The sequence below is a fragment of the Pogona vitticeps genome, chromosome 1 (genome assembly GCF_051106095.1).
Source record: "Pogona vitticeps strain Pit_001003342236 chromosome 1, PviZW2.1, whole genome shotgun sequence".
In the NCBI taxonomy this organism is placed as follows: Eukaryota; Metazoa; Chordata; class Lepidosauria; order Squamata; family Agamidae; genus Pogona; species Pogona vitticeps.
Window position 1 is genome coordinate 18,738,708 of NC_135783.1, and position 25,604 is coordinate 18,764,311.

General features: G+C 42.1%; 1 protein-coding gene across 1 annotated transcript in view; it reads right to left on the reverse strand.

Moving 5' to 3' along the window:
• MAL (mal, T cell differentiation protein (MAL blood group)) overlaps positions 1-18,053 on the reverse strand; it is a 33,153-nt gene extending 15,100 nt beyond the window's left edge. The window contains exon 1 of the mRNA XM_072988619.2: positions 17,872-18,053. Within this exon, the coding sequence (XP_072844720.2) occupies positions 17,872-17,958 (87 nt within the window). The 5' untranslated portion in view covers positions 17,959-18,053. The remainder of the gene's footprint in view (positions 1-17,871) is intronic.
• Between the last annotated feature and the right edge of the window lie 7,551 nt (positions 18,054-25,604).

Below are 25,604 nucleotides of genomic sequence, written 5' to 3' on the forward strand. Positions count from 1 at the left end.
TGAATAGCTTGCTTGCAAGTCATCATCAGCTGCCAAAAAGAGAAGTGATAACCAGCTAATTATCACTATCATTACCACTGGGTGAGACATAATTTATAAATACACTGCTTAATGACAATCCATGGACGAGAAAACCCTATAACATAAATAAGCGTCTCTTACCACACCACTTATAGAGCTTGGATAATCTGGAGAGAGGGCAAGAGACGCAAAGAGACACAAAGAAAATTAATAGGACACTAATTAGACATTTAATTATACTTCAAGGAAGGAAGTTCGGTGTTACTTATTGGGCATTAGAAACTTAAGAAATCCTCCTCTTAAATTTGGGAGTTAAATTTGTTTATGTTATGGCTATCTAAGCATTGCCAAAAAGCCCAGAACAATGACATTGGACACTCTATGGCAGGGAATCTGTTTTGACGCTTCTTCTTTTTCTGAGAACTGACTGAAACATTGACAATTAACCCTGGAACGGCTAACAAAGACAACTCATATTGGAATATATATTTGGCTAATGTAGACCTATATGGACCAATAAAACATTTGGATGTATCCTGGACCGCTTCCAGGACTGGATTGTAAAAGACATCACACCATGAATATAAACATTGAATGAACTGGACTGTTACGTCACATCTGAGCCTGGATTCAAACTTAACCCTAAAGATGATCAACCTATTAAAGTGGACTTATTGAAGCAATTATTGATGGTTCTGGACTGATTATCTTAAGCAACTGGACATCTTCCACTTGGAATACAATTAATTGACATTCTGGGACATAATGCTACAACAAGGAAACTTTTGGGAGGAAACAAAATCTACCCTTCAAGCAATCCTAGAAATCCCACAACGAAGAGGCGAAATTATTGAATGAACAGTTAAGGAAGGACTATATTCAACAGGAGACAGGGAATAATGAGCTAGGAAATGTGAGGGTGGCAGATGAAGTATACCAACCAAAGGAGGAGCTGGAGGAAATCAGAGGAGAGAATTTAGAAGAGCTAATTCTAACCCTGGAGATGACCAAAGTTTTAGGTATGCTAAGGGAAGATAAGGGAAGAGAAACAGCAGATTTAAATAAAAAATAGCCTGAAAGAGTTAGTTCAGGTGCATAAAATGAGTCAGATGATACAAGGTACAGCAAGATTTTTAGAGAGATAGGAATAAGAATTGAGAAAAGACAAACAAGAGAAGGAGTTACATAGAAGTTGTAAAGGGAAAATATTAAGGTGGTCCTCTATGTTGACACCTAACTTCTGGAATTGTAAGGAAACATATCTTACATATTAGAAAAGGGGAATCAAACTGAAATAGTAAAGGTAAAAGTTCCCCTCGACATTTAGTCCGGTCCTGTGCAACTCTAGGGGGTGGTGCTCATCCCTGTTTCCAAGCCATAGAGCCAGCGTTTGTCCTTACAGTTTCCATGGTCACGTGGCCAGTGCAACTAGACATGGAATGCCGTTACCTTACCACTGTGGTGGTACCTATTTACTCGCATTTTTACATGCTTCCAAACTGCTAGGTTGGCAGGAGCTAGGACAAGCAACGGGAGCTCACTCTGTCGCATGGATTCGATCTTACAGCTGCTGGTCTTCTGACTCTGCAGCACAGAGGCTTCTGTGGTTTAACACGCAGCACCACCACATCCCTCTAAACTGAAATAAGGGATCACTAATCAGGGTAAAGGCATTAACACAGTGGTTCTTATGGTGAAGTGAAGATAGATAATAGTCTGCTAGAGAAGATAGATAATAGCCGCCTAGAGTGGTCAGGATGACCAGGTAGGCGGGGTATAAATGAATGAATGAATGAATGAATGAATGAATGAATGAATGAATGAATGAATGAATGAATAGTCCTTAATTAACATACATTAGATATGATATTGATATAGATATGACAGAAATCAGGGGACAGAAATGGCTAAACAATTATATAAAGAAAAATATATAAAGAAAATTATTGATATAGAATACAAAGTTGATTGGTCAAATTGCCTCAAAATTATATAGATTTGAAACCAGAATTGCTCTTATTAGGTATTTTACTAGAAGATTTAGAGAACATTGTATACTATGAGAGCAATATTATGATAGCAGCCAATATTGTACACTAAAATGCACATATGATTGTTTCAATGCTTTAAAAATGTATAGATTCTGAAGGGACAACTAAGAAGATACCAAGATGCAAAAACAAATAATTATAAGCAATGCAACCCATGAAACATGATGTTTAACAAGTACGAATCAAATGTAGATAAATTGAAAATTAATAAAATGTTATTTTAAAAAAAGAAAGCTTTTAGAATTGTTGTATTTGAGGCTTTGTCCTGTGCCTGGCCAGTACAGACTGTATAGCCCTCTTGCCTGATTTACAGCATAGTTTAAAAACAGTTTAAACATTTTCCAAGAAGACACACACGCGGATCCAAAATCACATGACTACCATGTGGCTTTAAGCCAATTTCAAAAACTCTGATACCTCTTCAGATTCATTTTCATAATGAAATCATGCCCTGAGTTTGTACCATCTCTTAGTTGCAGCTACATCACTATGAGGAAACCTATTATAGTTTGGAAACTAAAGAATTCTGTGAGCTCCGACATCAGAACTAGGAAACATGACTTTTCTCGACCATGAATCCCAGAATCCCCCAGTTAGTGGGGGATAGGGTAGCCCACTTTGGATAGGGTAGCCCAAAAAAGTGATATTTCTCAGCTCTGTCTTATACTTTGAGTGAAGTTAGCAATGTTGAGTTTGTCAGAGAACGCCAATGAGTTTGTTACAAAAAATATTGCTTTGTAATGTCCCACTACAGTGGGGTCTCTACTTAAGAACTTAATCCGTATTGGAAGATGGTTCTCAAGTTGAAAAGTTCTTATGTTGAATCTGCATTTCCCATAGGAATGCATTGAAAACCACTTAATCCGTATCTGCTCTTTTCCGTCCATAGAAACTACAGTGGAACCTCTACTTAAGAACTTAATCCGTTTTGGAATGGTGTTCTTAAGTTGAAACGTTCTTAAGTTGAAGCAAAATTTCCCATAGGAATGGACTGAAAACCAATTAATCCGTTCTGGCTGTTTTTTTGTTATGTAGAGGTGCGTTCGTACATTGAAGCATTAGTTCCCATAGGAACTAATGCAAAGCTGGTTAATACATACTCTACCACTAGGGGGAGAATTTTTTTTAACCTAAGATGACCTAAGGTTAAAAAAAGAGCAGGAAAGGTTTTTTTCCTGTTCTTATCTTGGATTTCTGTTCTCAAGTAGGAGCAAAATTTAGCAAATGGAGCTGTTCTTAAGTTGGATTGTTCTTAAGTAGGGACGTTCTTAAGTAGAGACCCCACTGTAACTCCAGAACTGTTTCTATTGAATATTATATCATACAATACAGATAAGACAAAGAAATACTTAGTTATATACATAGTCACTGCAACCTGAATTCTTTATGCCAAGAATTGGAAGAAATCGGTGATACCGAAACAAGAGGAACTTATTGAAAAGATACAGGAAGCAGCAGAAATGGATATCAGAAGTGCTGAAGAACTGTCCAGTACAAAAGGCAACTTAATGATGGGATTTATTATATAAATGACTCGAATCACCAGATAGTACTTGAATAATATAGATTAAAACTAGGATGTAAATGTAAATTATAACCTGGAGGACAATCATATAGTAGAAAAGTGGAAAGTCAAGTTGATATGGCAATATGAATAGATTGGATGGCAGTACATTTTGTCTTCTCCCCCCTACTTTCCCCCCTCATATCCCCCCTTTACCTTTTGTATCCCCTACCTTATCCTAAATTGTTAATTTTAAAAAGAGAGAGAGCACCAGTGAGAATAAAAAGGAAGTCAACCATTTTGCATGAGACCCAACCCCAGATCTCATTTAGGTACCAGATTTTTTTTTTAATGGAGAACTCAGGAATCCTTGGGTCAAAATGTAAGCAGCTTGCTTATTTGTATGAAAACTGGAAAAGTCAGCTCATTAGTACTCCAGGGAGGTCAGACACAGCAGCCCCGGGCAACACAGGTTTTAAGTTTCTTCCCGGTGAAGACATTTGTTTTAAAGCAACACGACAGCAACACTTCATTTGTACTGTTAACATGTAACTTCATGAGCTCCCAACATTAGCAGAAATTGGAAAAATTCAGAGTACTTGGGAAAAGCTCACAGCCCCTTGCCCAAAACTATTCCTACTAGGTACCATTGCCAAGCCTTGAGGTTCCGAATTCAATGATTGAGGAGTGTTGGTATGGATTTGCTTGTCAGCAGGTAACAAAGCTATGTGGAACATCATCCTCTATTTTTCCCTTCCCATGTTCTTAATACTGTTGTGCTCATCCCACTTCTCCAAGTGGCAAGTAGTACCAGGGGTGCAACACTTACCTAGGCTTGATTTCTTTTGTAAGGAAGCCATTGGAAAGTTGGTTGTTGTAGGCAGTGGTTCTTAACCTTTGTTACTCGGATGCTTTTGAACTGCAACTCCCAGAAACCCCAGTCAGGATAGCTGGTGGTGAAGGCTTCTGGGAGTTGCAGTCCAAAACTCCTGAGTAACCCAAGGTTAAGAACCAGTGGTTGTGGGGTTTTCAGGCTCTTTGGCTGTGTTCTGAAGGTTGTTCTTCCTAACGTTTCGCCATTCTCTGTGGCCAGCATCTTCAGAGGACAGCACTCTGTGCTCTGGTGTAGTTTGCTTGGGAGTGGATTATTTATGGCTGTGAGATCAGCTTTTGTCCTTTTCAGGAGATGGTGTGTCCTCTGAAGATGCTGGCCACAGAGACTGGCGAAACATTAGGAAGAACAACCTTCAGAACACGGCCAAAGAGCCCGAAAAACCAACAACAACCATTAGATCCCGGCTGTGAAAGCCTTCGAGAATACATTGGAAAGTTGTTGATATTTTGTAATATTTGCATTTCTCTACAAATATACAGATCTAAGCCCAGATGGTAGGCATGGCTTAAGTGCTCCAGCAACTAGCCAAGGTCTGATGTGTCTTCGTCAAACCTCTAAGGAGAATCAGCCTCCTGAGATACTTACTGACCTCAAATTGATCTCCTCCACACAGAGACATACTATAAAAACCTTGTTTGGAAAGAATCACCTTGCCTAATTCATGGAGCTTTAAGGAGCCACACATTATTGTTACAGTTTGGAACAGTAGACTACAACGCCCATAATCTCCAGAGCACCACTGTTTGACATGTGAGGAAGCACCTTTTAACTAAACCTGCAGTTTGGCTTAACACAGTGACATCTGGATTGCTGCCCTTGCGTGAGATGTCAGATCAGCTTTTGCAAGACTCTTGGCACACTAGGCCTAAAGGTAGGGTCTCCCCTGTGACAATGAACGTTTCTTCTGCCTGTATTAGCTGGCTGCTACTTGCAAGGAAACCATCTTCTGCAAGGAAAACAGAGGGCTGTTAGGTGTTATTTTAAGAATTTCTGTTCCTCCCTACCTCAGCAATACAGCTGCAGATGACTTCTGTGGGAAGATTGTGTCAGTTTTAGAGTATTGGAAAATCATGCAGAAAAAATCACTCCTGTCTCAAAACGATGGCCATATTTTATGACCAAGAAGATAAAATTGTGACAAGATGGAGGGGGATATGTTTTTAAAAGACTTTTAAGATGCAAGGTGTAGGATGGACATGTCTTCCGGAGGGTTGTTTTGCATCTGAAACAGTTCACAAAACCTTTGTAGATTTTCATGGACTAATCATGAGCCAAACTGAGTCTGTAAACTCAGAGACTAGAGTCCTAAGGATAGCAAAAAAAAAAAAAAAAAAAGCTACCACCCTCAATTACTCTCTGCTGCCTGCGTTGTCACCACCACTGGCAACCACTTTCTAGCTGCTGTCCACCTCCACAAGATGGACTGTATGAATAAAGCTTTAGTCCCAAGCATGTCTGGGGTCAAGGCATGATTCACAAAGGCCATTTATGTAGGCAGGCAGGTAGTTAGGAAGTAAGGAATAACGATGAAGAAAAAGAGTACAGTGGGGTCTCTACTTAAGAACTTAATCCGTATTGGAAGGTGGTTCTCAAGTGGAAAAGTTCTTATGTAGAATCTGCATTTCCCATAGGAATGCATTGAAAACCATTTAATCCGTATCTGCTCTTTTCCGTCCATAGAAACTAATGGGAAGCTGCTATTCCGCCTTCTACCACTAGAGGGGGATTTTTTTCTTTTTTTTCCCTTAGGTCAGGGAACAGTGTTAAAAGCACTTCTGACGAAGCTAATTTTGAAGCAATGGACTGAAAACCAATTAATCCGTTCTGGCTGTTTTTTTTTTTTTATGTAGAGGTGCGTTCGTACATTGAAGCATTAGTTCCCATAGGAACTAATGCAAAGCTGGTTAATACGTACTCTACCACTAGGGGGAGAACTTTTTTTAACCTAAGATGACCTAAGGTTAAAAAAAGAGGAAAGGTTTTTTTTTTCCTGTTCTTATCTTGGATTTCTGTTCTCAAGTAGAAGCAAAATTTAGCAAATGGAGCTGTTCTTAAGTTGGATTGTTCTTAAGTAGGGACGTTCTTAAGTAGAGACCCCACTGTATCACTGATGCTCTCTCTTTCCTCTGACTTGGAAAGTACTGATTGGAGGCAGTGCATGGCATTGCTTCTTTTTCCACCTATGGTGCCTGGAAACTTGTGCCGGCACTGCCCCTGGGGTAGCCCATCGCATTGCCACACAAGTCTTCTAGTCGGGAGTTTCTTCCTAATATACAGTCAACGTCTCCTTTCTTGGAATTTGAATCAACTCCACCTTTTGGAACTGCAGAAAAGGAGCTTTCTCCATCTTTCATATGATGGGCCTTCAAATATTCGAAGATAGCTAGCATAGCACCTCTGTTGGCTTTTCCTTGCGGAAATCACGGAATTAGCAGAGTGTAAGGTGGCTCAGGCAGTCCAGTAATAAAACACACGCAGTCCGGCAGCATTTCATGCAGCATAGTGTATTTACAGCAGTTCACAGCAACATGGCAGGCATATGTGATCTTCAACCAGGTGAAGATAATATTGATTGTACAAGTCTACATATATACATTTGTACAGCCAATCAGGTTACAGATTACCTCATACCAATACATCATACCAATACCTTGCTGAGTCACCCTGACTCATTCTCAACACACCTGACAGTTATGGTTGCTCATTACAGCACTTTATTCTGGTCAGGCCTATAATTTATCCTTGACAACCTCTCACTTTCCAAACTTTTTATCACCTTGACCACCCTACTCTACACATTCTCTAGTCTCCTGATATCCTTCTTCAACGGAGGGGGGGCCCTGAATGGGACACAGTCCTCCAGCTGACGCCTGACCAAAGCAGAACAAAGCAAGTTCTCTTATTTCCATTGATTTGGATGCTGTATTTCTGTACTGTTGACATTTTTCTATTACACCCTCTTTGCCTACATTCTGCTGCAAATCATTGGGATGGAGTTTTTAATCTTCCCTCCGTTCAAATGATACTGAGTAGTATCACTGGAACTGGGGTGAGGTCAAGGTCCCCTCGCCAGCCCTGAAACTAGTGATTTTTGTGAGTGGGCTTTTGCTACCCAATGGGTTGAACGTGGGTCACGTGAGAATGGGAGATAAGGGGAGAGGCTGGAGGAATGGGGAACACCAGGGGCTGTGTGTGCAATGGCAGCATTGTTTCTACACCAAGATGGATTGTTGTTGTGCTTCCTTATGCCTCAGGAGAAGCAGGACAGAGAAGCAGCGCATGTACTTTGGGTGGGTGGGTTCACAGCCTCCCAGCAGCATATTTTGTCCCTCTAAATTTCAGTGTCTTGGGTCAAAGTCCTAGTTGCCCTGCCCTACTCTTCTCCCCCCACCACCACCTCAGCAACACATCCATAGAAGTCTCCTGTGTGGGGCAGGCATCCAGCTCACCTCCATTACAACCACATTGTGCTGGATCTAGGCAGCTCTGTGTTGAAGGCCTTAAATCATAACAAATGTCTCAAATGTCTTGAGGATGTTACATATATGCTGTATCACGGATGGTGTCTGTTATGTGTTTTAGCCGGAGTTTGTGCCTCATGTCAAAATGCAACTACAGTCAGCCCTTCTTCTTCAGCAAGATTTAAGACATAAACTGGTCTGGACTGCTTTGCTCCAGCCACCGATTGCCTTGCGAAAGCTCTAGGCGATACGGTGTGACCAGAACAAATGCTGCTCAGTGCAAGGCTGGCTTTCTGAGAAACAGGGAAAACATTTCAAAATATCAGTGGCAGGGGGCATTTGCAAGAATATATTTAAACATATTCAAGAATATATTCAAACATACTCTGTTTGCTATTCCGGAATCTCCTGTGACCCCTCTGTGGCCTCATGGCCTTGTGTGGACACATGAAAACGAGGATGCAGTCCCTGCACCTCAAATAGTTGTACAAAAGGGGTTAATTACAAGTTACACCGCTGAAATTCCCTCTTCCACACAAGTTTTAAAGGAAGAGCAGTCCTGTCTTCTTTTCACAGAGCCAGCTAATGCCATGGCGTACAATCCCTACGCTCGCCTGCTGCCTTCAGGAACAGGAGTTGACACCATTTCATAACCAGATCTGCAGCCTTTCTGCATCTGGAGGCTTTCCCTCCAGATAACTATTTTTTGTTATATTGCCATCTTGAAAAATATGTCTATTGTTTATTGTTGGCTGCCTAGTGTTATTGTTTAGTATATTGGTTTTTTTTTTTTTTGTTCTATGTACATTTTACTGTGTTTTATATGTCTGGAAGCCACCTAGAGTGGTCATTTTGAACAGACAGGCGGGGTATAAATAAAATAAATAAATAAATCTTGACCGCCACCTTGGATAAGAAAAGAATTTGGTCAGGCTGTGTTGGGAGAAAGTCCTTGAGCTTACTCCACCCTTGCTCTCCAGGCCATTTTGTCACCCACCTCCCCCTCATCTAGACTCTTACGCTTCTCAAGCCATTTTTTTTTTCCTCAGTGGCAGTTGTCCTTATCCTCTTCTATAGTTCCACTCTCGGATCTGTGTGAGTGACATTACAAATGTTAAAAAGAGCCCTGCTGGATTCTTTTGATACTTTTGTCTCCCATGTGGCCATCACTATTCTGGTAGCGAATTCCACCGTTTTGTTGTTTATTGTGTGTAAAGCTTTATTACAGTCACTGACCAGCAGATTTATCCAAATATGACTATAACGCAAAAATGCAATGCGAAGTAGCATAAGGTAGCAATATAATATCATATGTATACAACCTGTTACAATGTAACTAAATTAGATGGAGCCTCCTTAGTTTAACTGGACTGAGGAGTTCAGTAAATAAATTCAGTAAACTCTGTACCTCCTCCAGTCTCATCATCTTAAATACTGTAGCATATAGAATATAGGGTGGCCAGTACACATTATTACTAAAGTATTACTAAACTTCTCTGTGTACAACAATGTCCATTTTTCTGTCTTGAAGCTCCCACTATTCATCTTCACTAGACTAAATTCCAGTTTAGTGAGGCAGGGGGGAAATTATTTCAATCCACTTCTTTCCCTTCATGCATAGTTTTTCAAACCTCTATTATGTCTCCTCTTCCTTGCTTACTTCTCCCCAAAGAGGCCCGAACATAACTTCTGTTTGTCTGCATGTTATATTACCTTTCCTCAGAGGAACTTAAGACGGCATATTTCACTCTCTATCTTCTTTATCTTTACAACAAGTGTGTTAGGTCAGGACAAGAGGGTGTCAGGAGCTGGAGATTATCCAATAGGCTTCATGGCCAAGCCAGAATTTGAACTCAAAGCTCCTGAGTCACTCTAAACCCTATAGAAACCAGCCCTCCTAAGGCTCCAATGTGGACTTCTAGAGATGGCCAAGCTTTCTTTGCCATGATAGCATCCTTTTTTGTGATTTTCTACATTTCCTGCAGTTGTCTTTTTTTTTTAAAAAAAGTTTCTCCTAAGGCTTATGGTACTGGAAGTAACACCTTTAAGCTAACTCCTGCTCACTACTAAAATGACCCACCTCCAAAATCTATCTGAAACTGATTTCAGAAGAAAGGGTCTCAAAATCAGAGGCGTTGTTTCCTTTAAATGCAGGCACGGCCAATCCCTGTTATTTTGCAGCTCGAAGCAGAGAAGCAAATGGTGTCACTTTTGCTCAGGTTATATGGCACAATATTTACAGTGCTGTTATTTATTTATTTTTTTGCTCACAAGACGGACAATCCCAGAAGGATCTCTCCTTGTGCTCAGCAGTGAAAATACAGCAACACCAGAAGATATAATAATATCTGTCGGCTGCCCCCGACATCCAAAATGTGCAGCCAACAGAGCCAGCTCCACCCTGTATATGGAAGATCTCTACAAAGCAAGACCAAAAACCTTTTTATCCATACGGTTAAGACGGACAAGAGCCCTCCCTCATACCATCCCAAGCTCCAGTCCTACATATGTTCATTACAAAGAAGATACAAACACCCGAGGCTTTGCCAGGGGAACAATAGACAAACTCAGGTGAATAGATTTTAATAAGGGCACAGGACAACAATCCTGGAAACTCTATACAGGTAGATAATCTAGGGGCAAATCTCCATGCCTGCCACCCTATGACGTCTCTCCAACAGTTCTCCATAGAGCCTGTACGGTTTTCCTCTCCTTCCCCCAACGTCTTTTTAACAAGCTGCAGAGGGGCGCCGTGCGGTCATCTTCAGTCTTAGGTGAGCAGCCTGGTTTAACTGGTTCCCCCAGCATCAGCAGGCAACCAAGACTGAATGGGCCATTAATCCTTCTTCCTTGTCCCCTCCCTCTAGCTCTGGAGCTGCCGGTTTCTCCCCTTTCTTTGGTCTTGCCACCACCCAGAGCTCAAGCTTTGCCCTTATCAAATACTCTGCTATTGTCTCTCTTGGGTGGAAAGTTGATTTTAAGCTGTCAAACTCTACACCCGTTCACTAATCTTTCCTTTGGTGGGCACCACCTCTACCAGCTTTAGTTCTTGCTATCTCCAGGACGGGCCCCTCCACATATTATCAGTTTGTTTAATAGATGGGGCGGGGCAGAAACCTGGGGCTGTGGCAAGAGGTACATAGCTTGGTCATCCCTTTGCTTTCACTGCTCTCAAGCTGGTCTCTGAAAAAGGTGTTCATTTGATTTCTTCAGGTCCCTTTTCTGTCCGTTTGGCTGACTGCTACAATAGTGTTTTTTTTTGGGGGGGGGAAATACAGACTAGACTTGGCTATGAGGACATGCAGGGAATTGTGGTCCAAAGAAATAACTTTCCCAAGTTCTGATGCCCCCATATTAATTTGTGACAAAACCACTTACCTCTGACTTTGCATTCAATTCCCTGTATGGTAAGAAAGTGGAGCCATGTCTGCCACTATGTTCTTTCCCCCCCACTTAAAGCCAATTTCATCATATTCCATTTCTTAAGCAGCAATGAAGTGAATATTTTTTTAAACCCATTTTAAACACACACACACAGATACACATTTTAATCTGCACAAGATATGTGGCTATTTTTGTGTCAAATTGCCGTAACATAGATTTTTATATATATATATGCACTTTTTCCTACTACAGTATATTATCGTAATTGGCTGGATAGCTCAATGAGTTAGGTAATTGGCTGCAGAGCCAGAGGTTGGGAGTTTGATTCCCCACTTATGACTCCAGGAAGAAAAACCAGCCTGTGTGGCCTTGGGCAAGCTGCATAGTCACAGAAGAAAGGAATTCTGGGTACTCTCTACCTGACAAACCCTGGAAAAGGTCACCAAGTCAAAGTTGACTTAAAAGCATGTAGCAGTTATCATTAGGTAATTCTGTCTACTGATCCAGTTTCCATATTAATTTAAAACTAGGCCAGTTCATATTAAAATGAGAACCAAAGGAAGGTCAACCCTTTCCCTAGCTAATGGGTTCTTTTATCTTGGGTACCAAGTGGCTGAGAAAAGGAGATTTACCTGGTTTTGTACAATTGTTCAACATTCTCTAATCACTTCATTAATTTCTATTGGACTTGTTAGGGTCTCACCCTTTACAGTCCATGTACGGTTGAGGCAGATGCCTAGGATGGGGTGTGTGTGGAATTAAGTTGCCATTGTTCACAAACCAGGCCAGACTCAATTAAAATTGGAATGGTTATTAAATCTACCTGAAGACAAGCAGAAAGGAACCCATCCCATCTAGGACCATCATGTGTTGGAACATACCTACTGCTGTGTCTCACTTGGCTTTCCACTTTTCCCTAGTTCAGTTGCCATAAAAATACTGGTAAATAGGACTTAGGACTCTGCCCAAGACTTGATGGCCAATCAACCTTTCCCTTTGGCCCACTCACTGTCTTGGCTTATAATGCTGAATGAGGTGGCTGTGTGTCCCCTTTTTCAGAAGACAATCCTTTATTTGATGGACTATCCAGGTCAAGTACAGTTTAAAGACACCTCACACACAGAATTAAAAAAATTATAAACGAAATGAAAAAGACTTGAATCTAACTATTGGAAATTAAATTAGCATCCCAGCAGCAGACTGAACAAGCATTCAAGTCATCTGGTCACATCCTTCCCTAAACTGGTGAGATTTTTGGATTTCCAGAGCAGCCATTCTCGATAGAAGCCATATGCCCCCTGGCACCTTTGAAGGGACCCACAGACTAGAAACAGTTCTTCATCCACATCTTTATAAGGTTCATTATGGAACTCATATAATCCTGATTCAGCCTATATTTCTTTCATATTGTGTTTATGGCTGTGCCCCCACCCCAAAAAGGTTGAAAATGGCTGCACTAGAGTCATTATTTCTAAATCGAACTACATTTTCATAGCAACAGCCCACCTGCATCTGGTGAACGTTGTTACCATCAAAATATAGTCATTTAAACTTGCTCACAGGTGTTTCAAATTCACAAAGGTATATTTTATGTAAAGCTGTGTCCTTGTTATTTGGATGATGTATTTCCATTTTCCCCATGTGCCCATTCTTTAAGTCAGTGGTCCCCAACCTTGGGCCTCCAGATGTTCTTGGACTACAACTCCCAGAGGCCTTCACCACCACCTCTGCTGATCAGGATTTCTGGGAGCTGAAGTCCAAGAACATCTGGAGGCCCAAGGTTGGGGACCACTGCTCTAAGTGATCCACCCACTGCCACAATCCACTGTGGGTCAGGGTAGAGGGGAGCTTGGCTCATCAGGTCCCATTCCATTTTTAAATGGTGATCAACACTGTAATACAGAGATAATCCCATGGTTGTGTTTGCCAGGTCTGTAGCCTCCCCTTCCCTCAGATTTCAGAGCCAAAACCTGGGACCAGAGAGGCTGGTCTTGTGATATCACACAGGAGAGGCCTTCTGCTAATCACAAAGGTAGTTCCTCTGTGATGTCACAGAGGCAGAGCAGGCGGGCAAGGATTGGGCAGGGAGGAAGCTCAACAGACATGCCAATTGCTGGGCACTGGCCCCCATGCACCCTGGCACCAAGAGGAAATGGGCAGAGATGGGCAAGTTGTCTTTGAAGGCACCTCACACACAGAATCAAACTTTCTCCTCCTGTGGTCATACCCTGAGATTTGTGTCTCCAACTGGACATCAGGAGACACATAAGAATTCTTTGAGGCTTCAGCCAACCTGACAACCCCACCCACAGTACAGCATAGATGAACGAACGAACGAGCGCATGGGTGCGCGCACACACGCACACACACACGCACACACGCACACACATGCACACACTTTGCTCTTTTAAAAGGCTGCATTGCATACACCCTTTTCCCTCTCAGGAAAGGCTAGTTTGTTTGGTTATCGTGCTCATAGTATCCCATAATATCCTATAAAGAAATCCCAGTCTCCTTTTCACTTTGTTTTCTTTTCTCCTTGTACGATGAACTTGTGCCATAAAACAATTTGGTTTGTTTTTACCATCGGAACTATGGCATGATCTTTACGTTCAGTTCCTATCCCCTTCAGCATAGCAGAAGCCATCAAATCTGAAGATTTTTGGACTACAACTCCCAGTTTCCATATCATGTGGAAGCATTCTGGGAGTTTTAGTCGTGGAAAGTGCATTTTCCAAGTTCCGACCCTGTGTGGACCACCAGCCAGTCCTCCCCGGTTTCTTCTGATGAATCAAAAGGCTGTCATTCTTCCCACTGACCTCTTTCTTCCCTAATGCTATCAGAGGAAAGCAAGGAGAGTATTAGATGGCATTCTCCTGCATTTTTTTTAGGGTGGCTTTCAACGGAGGACACGCCTTTGTTTGAAGGGCTGTCACAGGGCAGCCACTCTTTCGAAAGTGTGCTCCATTTGGAGGGCGGTTCAGTCCACCCCTGATTCAAAGACGAAGAACTATAATGCAGAAGGGGATACGCAGCCTTGAAGCTGCCTATTTAGCAGTACCTGGACAGGGTGGATAACACAATCAGTGATTTTTCTGAAATAAAAATGATTTAAATCATGATTTAAATTTTAAAAATTGATTATTTTTTTACTTATATCAACCCTCCAAAAAAATCCTATTTTTAAAATTTAAATTGTGATTTAAACCTATTCCGCCCCATATTTGGACAACAGACTCAACAGGCATGTAGGCTACAATCTCGTCCATTCTGATTAAAGGTACAGTGATTCTGTTTCAGTGACAACTATTGTGTCTAATTCTGCATCTGCAGCTACAAATTAGCACATGCGGTTTTATGCAAATCAGTGACCTCCTTTTTTGGCAATGCATGCTGTGTGTGTTCACTGGAAAGAAAGCAGATTTAAAGCTTTTCCATCCTCAAAGCAGTCTGGCTGGGGATGTTGAGCACTGTAATCCAGCAGATCTGGAGGATACAAGGTAGGAAAAGCTTATCTAAAAATCACCTAATTGCACTGCTTAAGTGGCTACTTACGCTGGCAAGCATGGAAACTCTTTTTGTTAGGTAAAAGATTCCCCATCACATTTAGTCCAGTCATGTCTGACTCTAGGGTGCAGTGCTCGCCCTGTCTCTAAGCCATAGTGCCAGCGTTTGTCCAAAGACAGTTTCCGTGGTCACATGGCCAGCGTGACTAGACATGGAACGCCGTTACCTTCCCACCGTGGTGGTACCTATTTATCTACTTGGATTTACATGCTTTTGAACTCCTAGGTTGGCAGGAGTTGGGACAAGCGACAGGAGCTCACTCCATTGCATGGATTCGATCTTACGACAGCTGGTCTTCTGGCCTTGCAGCACAGAGGCTTCTGTGGTTTAACCCACAGCACCACCACGTCTCCCTTTTTTGTTAGACCAGACCACAATGGGTCATACAGGTTTTTGTTTTAAACAGCAAACCATAATCTAAAGCCATTTCTAACGGCTGAATAAAACATTTCAAGCTGAAGATTGGAGTGGGGTGTTTTTTCTCCTGTTTTTTAATAAATGAAAAGAAACCATTTATCAACAATGGCTTTAACAACTGTGTAATGCAAATAAAAAATTTGTGGCGTTCACTTAACATGATATGGCTTGCTCTATTTGGAAAAGTCATGACTCAGTTTCCACGTATTAACCAATGCTTAAGATTAATGGGCCACTGTAATAAGCTGTCCCAACACTTCACAATGCAAGAAGCAGTACTAGCAAAAGTCTTGGAATTTCCCCAAAGTTTATCCTGTTGTAACAATGACCAGGCAGGTCCATGTTGGCTGCTAAAGACTCCCTGAATGAAAGGAACAGGCAAATACATTTGGAGTGGTGGGGATATTTGAGTTTCCAGGATAAATTCTACATTACATATAAAATCATCACTAGAAAAGGAATTTCCTTAACTGTTGAAACATCGGGTTATCTCAACGTAGAAGCTCTTCATACCACCCAAAGTTTGCAAATTAGTTTGCTTTATTTTGTGATTTGTTTTTTGGGAAGTAAACATGGACCCATTCAGCCAGTTCAATTTTTCAGACCTGTAGGTTTCCTGGAATCATGCCTCTGGAACACCGACATGATTTGAGCTAGAACAACAGGTTACTTATAATGCATAGTTTGGCCCTAGGTAGCAACGTTTAGACCACAAATTCAGCAGGTACACAAGTTACCTGTTCACAGTCTTTTCTGATGGAGTGAGATGCATTCCAATTCTTTTGACATTATAAAAATCACATCTCATTTTGCATCCGCATATATAAATTGACACATACAGTTTTATGCAAATCGGTGTTCTCTTTTGACCACCTTTTCATTGACCTATGTTCTCTTTTTGGTGACATACAAGGGCGGTCATTCTGTTGTGCAATCTAGCTTTAGCTCTCAACTGGGGCATCAGCATGAGAGCAAAAGGTCATTCCATGGCCCCAGTTCAAACCACTGGTATCCCTATAGCTGCTGCAGAGAAAAAAGGAGATATATATATATATTGTTGATCGTTGCTGGATATCAAATTATATATTGCATTATAGGTAACCTGTCATTCTAGCTCAGATCTTGTCAGGGTTCCAGGAAACGTACAGATGTGATTCCAGGAAAACGTACAGGTCTGAAAAACCAAACTGGCTGACATGCAGCTCTCTGAGCTTCTTGAAAGAAGTGGATAAAAGGTAATAAATAATTTCCTAGCATGGAAATGATATGATCGGGTGAAAGCATCATCCACTAAGTTAGATCAGGCCGACTACTGGGGAATCCAGACTAACCTTTCAAGCGCGGAGTCTCTAAAAAGAATTGCCGATCCGACTGACCACATACAATCTCTTAGGTTTTTAGCAGCTTCTCTCGCTGCACATTTCTCAGTTTTCACCAGAGACATCGCTATACATTAAAGGAGTCATGAACCTGCCGGCACGTTGTATCACAGAGCAACGAGCCCTGCTTATCCAGGGTGCAGCATGCTCAGCCGAGCTTGAAGGTTTTATTCTAGTTTTATATAGGCCACCAGTTCAGCCAGGTAATTAGCTGCTCCAATGCTGTGCACACCTCCATGAGGTGCACCTGCTCCGTGCATAGATTAACAGCAGCAAAGGAGAACCTTGAGGGTCAACTCACTTAACATGCTTTGAGAATTAAAACTGACTAAGCAAGAGCATCAAAAGCAGAGCTTAATACACCCCAAATCCCCACCACAGTACAACAGGGGAGGGGACGCACTTTTCTTAGGTTTCTAAGACGGCTTGCAACCCACCCTCATGGGCTGATTTTTTTTTTTCTCCAAAGAGAAATCTCTGCAGGAGTCAGAAATTTGGATGGTTACTTTTAGGGCTATAACACCCAAACCAGCTTAGCCTGTGGTGAGTTATGAGGAGTCGTTGTACAAAAAGCATATTTTGTAAATTGTGGTGGGATTTTAGTGAAGGAGTCGGAGCGGCAGCAGGGAGATTGGAAGAGAATGTAGGAAATCTAGACCGGCTGCTAAGAGAGGGTGTTGCCGGGCAGAAGGTTCTAAGTGCTCCCAGTTAAAAGGCACTAAAAGCCAGCAGTTCCATTTGAATTTTCTATGGTATGGAAAAAGTGGCTGGGGAAACATAGGGAAGACTTAGAAACTAAAGATGAAATAGTCTGGACACCCAATAAAATTCCATGAATGCAGCTGGGCAACTGCACAATTCATTTATTATAATCCCACCTCATGCTGAAATATATCTGCTAGTCTTACAGGTTCATCAAGACTGCTCTTTGCCTATTTAGTTGGACTAACACAAACTAACACAGTTCCATTTTTGAAAACTGCACAACAAAATGCACTTCTGAAGAAATCCATAGTCCTGTTTAAAAAAAACACCCCAAAACCTGAGGCTTTGAATCCTAAGGCATGCTAACCAAGGAATCTGCCTTATTGGATTCAACATGACCTTCTTCTGAATAGACAAGCAGAAGCTTCTGCTGGAGCATCCCTCAACAACGGATGTCTTTTTTAAAAAGAGGGAAAGGTGTACTTACAAATTCAGGGATGACAAGGACATCAGGGAAGGAAGCCAGGACCCTGATGCCACTGGGCAAGGTAGCACCGGTGGTTGCTGAAGACATCTTGCTAGTTCCACTCCAAAGAGACCACGCACAAAAAGTCCTCCAGCTACAGAGACTCGTCCTTCTTCTTGGGCAAGGGAGTTCTTAACTGTTCAGCTATGTGAATCTTGCCCGCCCTCCAGGGAACTCCTGAACTGAGGTGTGGCCAACCAGCTGGAGGTACCGGCCTCTTGTGTTTATATGCCCTGAGAGAAGCAAAGGGACTGCTGCGGGTGGGGTGGGGGGGCTTCATGCCATTGCCTCACATTTTTGCTGTTACGGTTTTAACATTCTTGCCCACACCTTGTGACTGTATCTGGCGAACAGGTAGTGCAAATGTAATTTAAAGCCTGGGTGTAACTGTGCTAGACAGTGTATTGCAAGGGAAAAAAAACTGCCACAAAAATATTGCAACAAAGACAACAAAGAGTTATATACACTTGATATATAGACAATCAGGTCTATCAATCCACAAAAGATTATGCTATGCTTAGTTTTGTCAGTCTTGATAGGACTTTTTGTTTTCTTAAAATCCTGCACTCTTGCTGACTCACTGAAGATGTAAGGACTGATTAATTCAGAAGAGTTCTGCTCATTATTTAATATTGTGTATGTCAGTGAGGGCTTTATTTTGTATGGGTCATCTTTCAGATTTGTAGAGTTTAATCCCATAAACAACCTTTAGGGAAAAAAACTTGAGTTTATATAGCCTCTAAGCACTATGCCAGGTGTATCATTACACCATAGCTCCTGATTAGACTCAGAGAGTTCTGGGATCTAATATTATTCCTAAATATTATTCAAACAACTCATTAATAATGAGTTGTGATTTTAAGCATACAGTAGTTTTTAGCTGTTGTATGACACCTTGAATCCTTTCATTGGGAGAAAGGCAAGATATAAATAAAGTAAATAAATAAATAAAATTATCATTTAGTTATGAAGTTTACTGAGAGACCTCATGACAATACAACAGCAATTCTAGAAACATTTATTTTAGGAGAAACTTTATTGGAAACATACCTTTGAGTAAAGACACACAGGATTGCCCTTCTTAGTTACAGTCCATCACTGTAGTTCTCACACCATCCCATGACAACAAATCATGTGTATCTTTCATTGCAGCTGGAAGACGTGTGAGACAAAAATTGGTGGGAGAGCAGCAAGCAGGTGGCAGAAATGGGTGGCCCTCCTGGCAGATGGCATAATGGGTCACCTTCTTGGATCTGTTTCTTGATAAGAGAGACATATTCTGCTTCAGAAAGGAGCCAAGTTATTTCCTCATCTGTTTGGCTGCCTTGATGACACTTATCCCATGCTCCAGATGTGCCTTGCAAATATGCGATGCCATGCATCCAACTGGCCTTGCTGAATAACACACCTCTGAAGCTCCCCCGTGTTGGTGAAATTTACAAGCCCCACCAAAAGAGAGAACAAAGCATGAACAACAATCCACAGAGGCCATGTCATCGAAATGATGGCCACCTCATTCCAGTGTCCTGACCACTATGGCTGCCATGGAGATAGCCTGAGCTAAGTTTAAACATGGACATTATGATGTCATAGATGATGTCACAAGCAGGACCAGGTTGAGAGTCTTGGCCAGCTGGGAAACAGTTAATTGTCAGACTAAAGCTAAACACTGGCAGGATGTTATGACAGGTAAGGGAGTTATTCATTTGGAGCTACATACTTCAACACTGGATATGATGGCTTTCTGGGCCAACAATATAGGGCCTGACCACACTGGCATATAGATTGGTACATGGAACACAGGTAGTACAGTTTGTTGTGAACCAAATGGCATTGTCCACATGTGTTTCTACTGGTATCACTCCATCCTGCCTCTTTAAGAGCTTTGCGCACCTTTCTGACACATCACTAGGGCATGTATTCTTTTTGGTACAATTCAGCGTGGTCCTAGTTAGCTCACTGTGTAGCCTGTATGGATGGTTAGCTCATACCCAAATGGAGCTGTGGGTTATGTTATCTGAAATGACAACTCTGTGATGTAATAGGAGGATTATTATTTGGTTGAAACGAACAGCCCTTGTGCAAGATAAAGCTGGGATGGTTTGCATGCTCTGTTAAAATGGAGAATGGAACAACTCTCCCCTCTCTTTGCATTTTCCTCTTAATTGTAATGTTTCCCTAACTGATGCAGCAAAATTCTGGTACTATGCTAGGTCGATGCATTGCTCATTACTTGCTTTAATCGACCAAACAACAACAAAAGGAAAGCCAATGAAGCTGGCTGAATGAGAGCTACAAGAAAAGGGAGGAAAGGGGGCTATGTGGCTTCCATGGGCTCTACCCCTACAAAGCAGTTCAGCCCCAAAAGAGCCACTGATGAGAAGAAAGGCAGGAAAGGTGGGGTTCTCTCCCTTCCTCCTCCCTCACCTTCACCCTAATCTTTTCCCCTTATTATAACACCACCACAAGAGCTTGCCCCACCACTGCTGCCTCCTTACTTGTCAATAAACTGGTTAAACTGTTGTTGTTGTTGTTTACTTCTTCAGTCATGTCCGACTCGTCGTGACCATATGGACCACAGCACGCCAGGCTCTCCTGTCTTCCACTGCCTCCTGGAGTTGGGTCAAATTCATGTTCGTAGCTTCAATGACACTGTCCAACCATCTTGTCCTCTGTCCTCCCCTTTTCCTCTTGCCTTCATACTTTCCCAACATTAGGGGCTTTTCCAATCTTCTCTTCTCATCAGATGGCCAAAGTATTGGAGCCTCAGCTTCAGGACCTGTCCTTCCAGTGAGCACTCAGGGTTGATTTCCTTCAGAATGGATAGATTTATTCTCCTTGCAGTCCAGGGGACTCTCAAGTGTCTCCTCCAGCACCACAATTCAAAGGCATCAATTCTTCAGCAGTCAGCCTTCTTTATGGTCCAGATCTCCCTTCCATACATCACTACTGGAAAAACCATAGCTTTGACTATGTGGACCTTTGTCAGCAAGGTGATGTTTCTGCTTTTTAAGATGCTGTCTAGGTTTGTCATCACTTTCCTCCCAAGAAGCAAGCGTCTTTTAATTTTGTGGCTGCTGTCCCTATCTGCAGTGATCATGGAACCCAAGAAGGTCAAATTTGTCACTTCCCCTTCTGTTTGCCAGGAGGTGTTGGGACCAGTGGCCATGATATTCAGACCATTTTTTGCGCTCTCCTCTTTCACCCTCATTAAGAGGTTCTTTATGTCCTCCTCATTTTCTGCCATCAGAGTGGTATCATCTGCATATCGGAGGTTGTTGATATTTCTTCCGGCAATCTTAATTCTGGCTTGGGATTCATCTAGTCCAGCCTTTCAGATGATGTATTCTGCATATAATAAGCAGGGGGACAATATACAGCCTTGTCATACTCCTTTCCCAATTTTGAACCAATCAGTTGTTCCATATCCAGTCCTAACTGTTGCTTCCTGTCCCACATATACATTTCTCAGGAGACAGATAAGGTGATCAGGCACTCCCATTTCTTTGAGAACTTACCATAGTTTGCTGTGGTCCACACAGTCAAAGGCTTTTGCACAGTCAATGAAGCAGAAGCAGATGTTTTTCTGGAACTCTCTGTCTTTCTCCATAATCCAGCACAGGTTAGCAATTTGGTCTCTAGTTCCTCTGCCCCTTCGAAATCCAACTTGTACTTCTGGGAGTTCTCGGTCCACATACTGCTGAAGCCTACCTTGGAGCAATTTGGCCATAACCTTGCTAGCGTGTGAAATGAGTGCAATTGTACAGTAGTTGGAGCATTCCTTGGCACTGCCCTTCTTTGGGATTGGGATGTAGACTGATCTTTTCCAATCCTCTGGCCACTGCTGAGTTTTGCATTGATGATGATTAAGAAAAACAGCACACTGGTCCTTTAATGTTGGGCTATGGCACCAGGGTGGGTGAGATGACCTTTGTCCTGGTTTGTTCCTTTTTGCACACCACACACAGAATGATTAAAGTGATAGGAAACACCCCACCAACACTTCCTTGGCTTTCTCTAGCAAGCACATATTTGCTAGCACCACTCTGGCAGCCATTGATGATGATTAAATCCTCTGCAAGCTAGCAAAATTTTAATGCAACTTGCTAGGCATGTTGGACACCTTATTACTGCCTATTCCACCCCATGGTTGGTGTGCAATAAGTTCCAGCAAAAATAGTGCACATCTTTATTACATTTGCTGCATCCTGCTAGTTCGGTACACAGCCTGTGTAGATTCAATAAGATTTTGAATTCAAATAATGTAAGATTTTCTTCATTTCAAATCAAGGGGGTAATGTCAGCATATATACATTTTTTGGGGGTAAAAGGTAAAAAAAGTTCCCTTACCCCTGTACTAGCCACTGCTAATATAGACATTGTGATGTCTTTGTGACATCACAAGCTAGATAAGCTCAAAAGTCCTGGCAGAGTGGGAAACTGTTAACAAACCAGACTCTTTCTCTTTCTGACCACTGGTAAGATGGGAATCTGAGTAGCAGATAACAAAGGCAGAGACCTACAGTTGCTTTTATCACAAAGTAAGAGTGCAGGATTTGTCTCATCATAAAGTTTTCAAGGTAAGAAATATTTAGAGGTGGTTTACCATTGCCGCCTTCTCACAATACTAACAAAAGTACAGACAGGTATTACTGCTATTGACTGTGAAAAACCATCCTCCAAACTCACTGGAAAAGACAATTATAGAATCATCAAGTTGGAAGGGGCCTGTGAGGCCATCAAGTCCAACCCCCTGCTCAATGCAGGAATACAAATCAAAGGATATTGGCCAGGCGATTGTCTAAATTTCTCTTGAACGCCTTCAATGTTGGAGCACTACCTCTTGAGATAATTGATTCAATTGCTCTAAGAGTTAGGAAAGTTTTCCTGATATGCAGCTGAAATCTGGCTTCCTATAATTTGAGCCCATTCTTGCATGACCTGCACTCTGGGCTGATCGAGAATCAATCCTGACCCTCCTCTGTATGAAAGCCTTTCAAGTCTTTGAAAAGTGCATTCATATATTCCTTCAGTTCTCTTTTCACAAAGTTAAACTTGTCCAATTCTTTCAGTCTTTCCCCACAGAGCTTGGTTTCCAGCCCCCTAATCACCCTTGTTGCTCTCTTCTGAACTTGTTCCAATCCTTCTTGTAATGCAGAACTGGACACAGTACTCAAGATGAGGCCTAACCAGTGCCAAATAGAGGGGATCTAGTACCTTGCAGAATTTGGATGTCAACAGGAAAGGTTAGAAGAAAACATTATCAAACAATGGGGATTCTTCTCTATAATGTTTGCATAAACAAATTAAAGGCTTCAAGTTCTATGAAGTATACAAAAGCCAATCTGGTTAGCATCATATTTGATGTTGATGTCAGGTACCCAGGATTTTGAATCTAAACACTGTCATGGAATTCATTTGAGAAAATCCACCCTTCATTCCACAAACACACTCCAGAATATTTCTATAATTTCAGCAACATTCTTTTATAACCACATCAGTTGTCATTCTTCTCATCTTTCATTTCCTAATTCTATTCCTCCTCCTTCTTTCTCTGCCTTTGGAAGGCCTTTAAGGGCGAGAACGGGCAGCAATGGGACAGATCAGAAAGTAGATGGGGCTTGTAATGATAATTATTATGTGCATTCAGGTTAACTCTGATTGATTGATTGATTGGTTGGTTGGTTGGTTGGTTGGTTGGTTGGTTGGTTGGTTGGTTGGTTGGTTGGTTGGTTGGTTGGTTGGTTGGTTGGTTGGGTTTGGTTTGGGTTGGGTTGGGTTGGGTTGGGTTTGGGTTGGGTTGGGTTGGGTTGGGTTGGGTTGGGTTGGGTTGGGTTGGTTGGTTGGTTCGTTGGTTCGTTCATTGGTTCGTTCGTTCATTAGATTTATATCCCGCACCATCTGGCACCCAGGCCACTCAGGGTGGCTAACAACAACAAAACAAACAACACAGTATTAAAACACAATAAGAATAATACAAAGGTTCAACAAATACAATAACTAGTAGGATAAATTAAAACAGATGTCTATAAGGTGGTAGAAAGGATGATGAAAGGATGGCAAAAAAGGATGATAAAGGGGAAGCAGAAATATCAGCAATTTAATGTTCAGGGAAAGCCTGATGGAAGAGCCAAGTTTTCAGTGCTCATTTCAACCCTTCCAATAGGGTGCCAGGCGTATTTCTAAGGGCAGATTGTTCCACAGGCAGGGGAAGACCGGCAAGAAGGCCCAGTTTCTTGTTCTTTCCCTCCGAGCCTCCTTTGGGGTCAAGGCCCTTAAGGCCTTATGATGAACCTTTCCAGAGTTTCTCAAGTAGAGAGTACTCAGAAGTGATTTACCAGTCCCTTCTTTTTGGGGCATCCTGGGAGTGTGCAGCTTGCCCAAGGCTACATGGGCTGGCTCTTTTCCTAGGAGATACACTGGAGGATCATTCTCCCAACCTCTGGGTCCATGACCAGGTATGCAACATACTGAGCTATTCAGCAAGCGTCCTTCCACATTTAGATTGCAACTCCCATCAGCCTTGGCAGAGTAGGCAGCGCCAAGAGATGATGAGAGCTGCACTCCAAAAACATCCAGAGTGTTGTAATTTGCCCACCTAGATCTAACGAATTGCCCTAGCAAAGAGTATAGACATGGAAATGAGCCTAGCAACTAGTCTTTAACTGCATGGAATTCAGTCTTTAACTGCATGGGATTCCTATTTAATGTAGAAGGTGAGGTATTATATATCCAGAGCTCACGTTATGACATAAGCCAAGCCTTGCAAGTCAAATGCTATCCTGTAAACCAGTGGTCCTCAACCTTGGGCCTCCAGATGCTCTCGGACGTCAACTCCCAGAAATCCTAGCCAGCAGAGGTGGTGGCGAAGGCTTCTTGGAGTTGTAGTCCAAGAACATCTGGAGGCCCAAGGTTGAGGACCACTGCTGTAAACCACTGGTTTGAGCCACTACAAGTCCTAGAAATCCTGGCCAGCACAGCTAGTGGTGAAGACTTTTGAGAGTTTTAGTCCAAAAATATCTGGGGAATCAAGGTTGCGAGCCACTTCTCTGAACCCAGATAAAAAGAGCAGAAATCATCCAGTTAAACTCTGAATTGTGTCATATAAAAGCTTTTGGACCATAGTATAAAACTGGTAAAAGAATCCACTGTGCGTTTTGTTTATTGACTGTCCCATTCACAAACAAAACACTATGCCTTCCCCTGAGTCCATCACAATGAAATAGGGATACTGAAATAAAACAGTATCCTGGACATGTTGCTGTACTTAAGAGTCACTCAAATTCTCCACTCCATATTCTGAGTATTACATCCAGAAGGGGCAAGATTCATGCCATCAGTAACACTGGAGAAGGAAAGCAATCAGCATGTGTGCTCAACAGCCCCACCCAAGATGAACAAGAAGGATACCAAACAAACTCAGATAGAGAACAATGTTGGGTGGAAGCATGCTGGGTGTATGGGAGCACTTAAGCCCATCATATTATTTGAACAAAGGCAAGAACTGGAACACCGGTGTCATAACTTAAAGGTTTTATTGATGCACAAGTTTGAGCAGCAGCAGCACAAGAAAAAAAATTATGTGGGCTGGCAGACAGCCTTCCGTCAGCTCCAGCAACAGTGCAGGTCCTAGGAAAACATGAACAAGGCCCTGCAAACCTTAGCAGGGTTGGTAGGAACCACTACAACTGTTG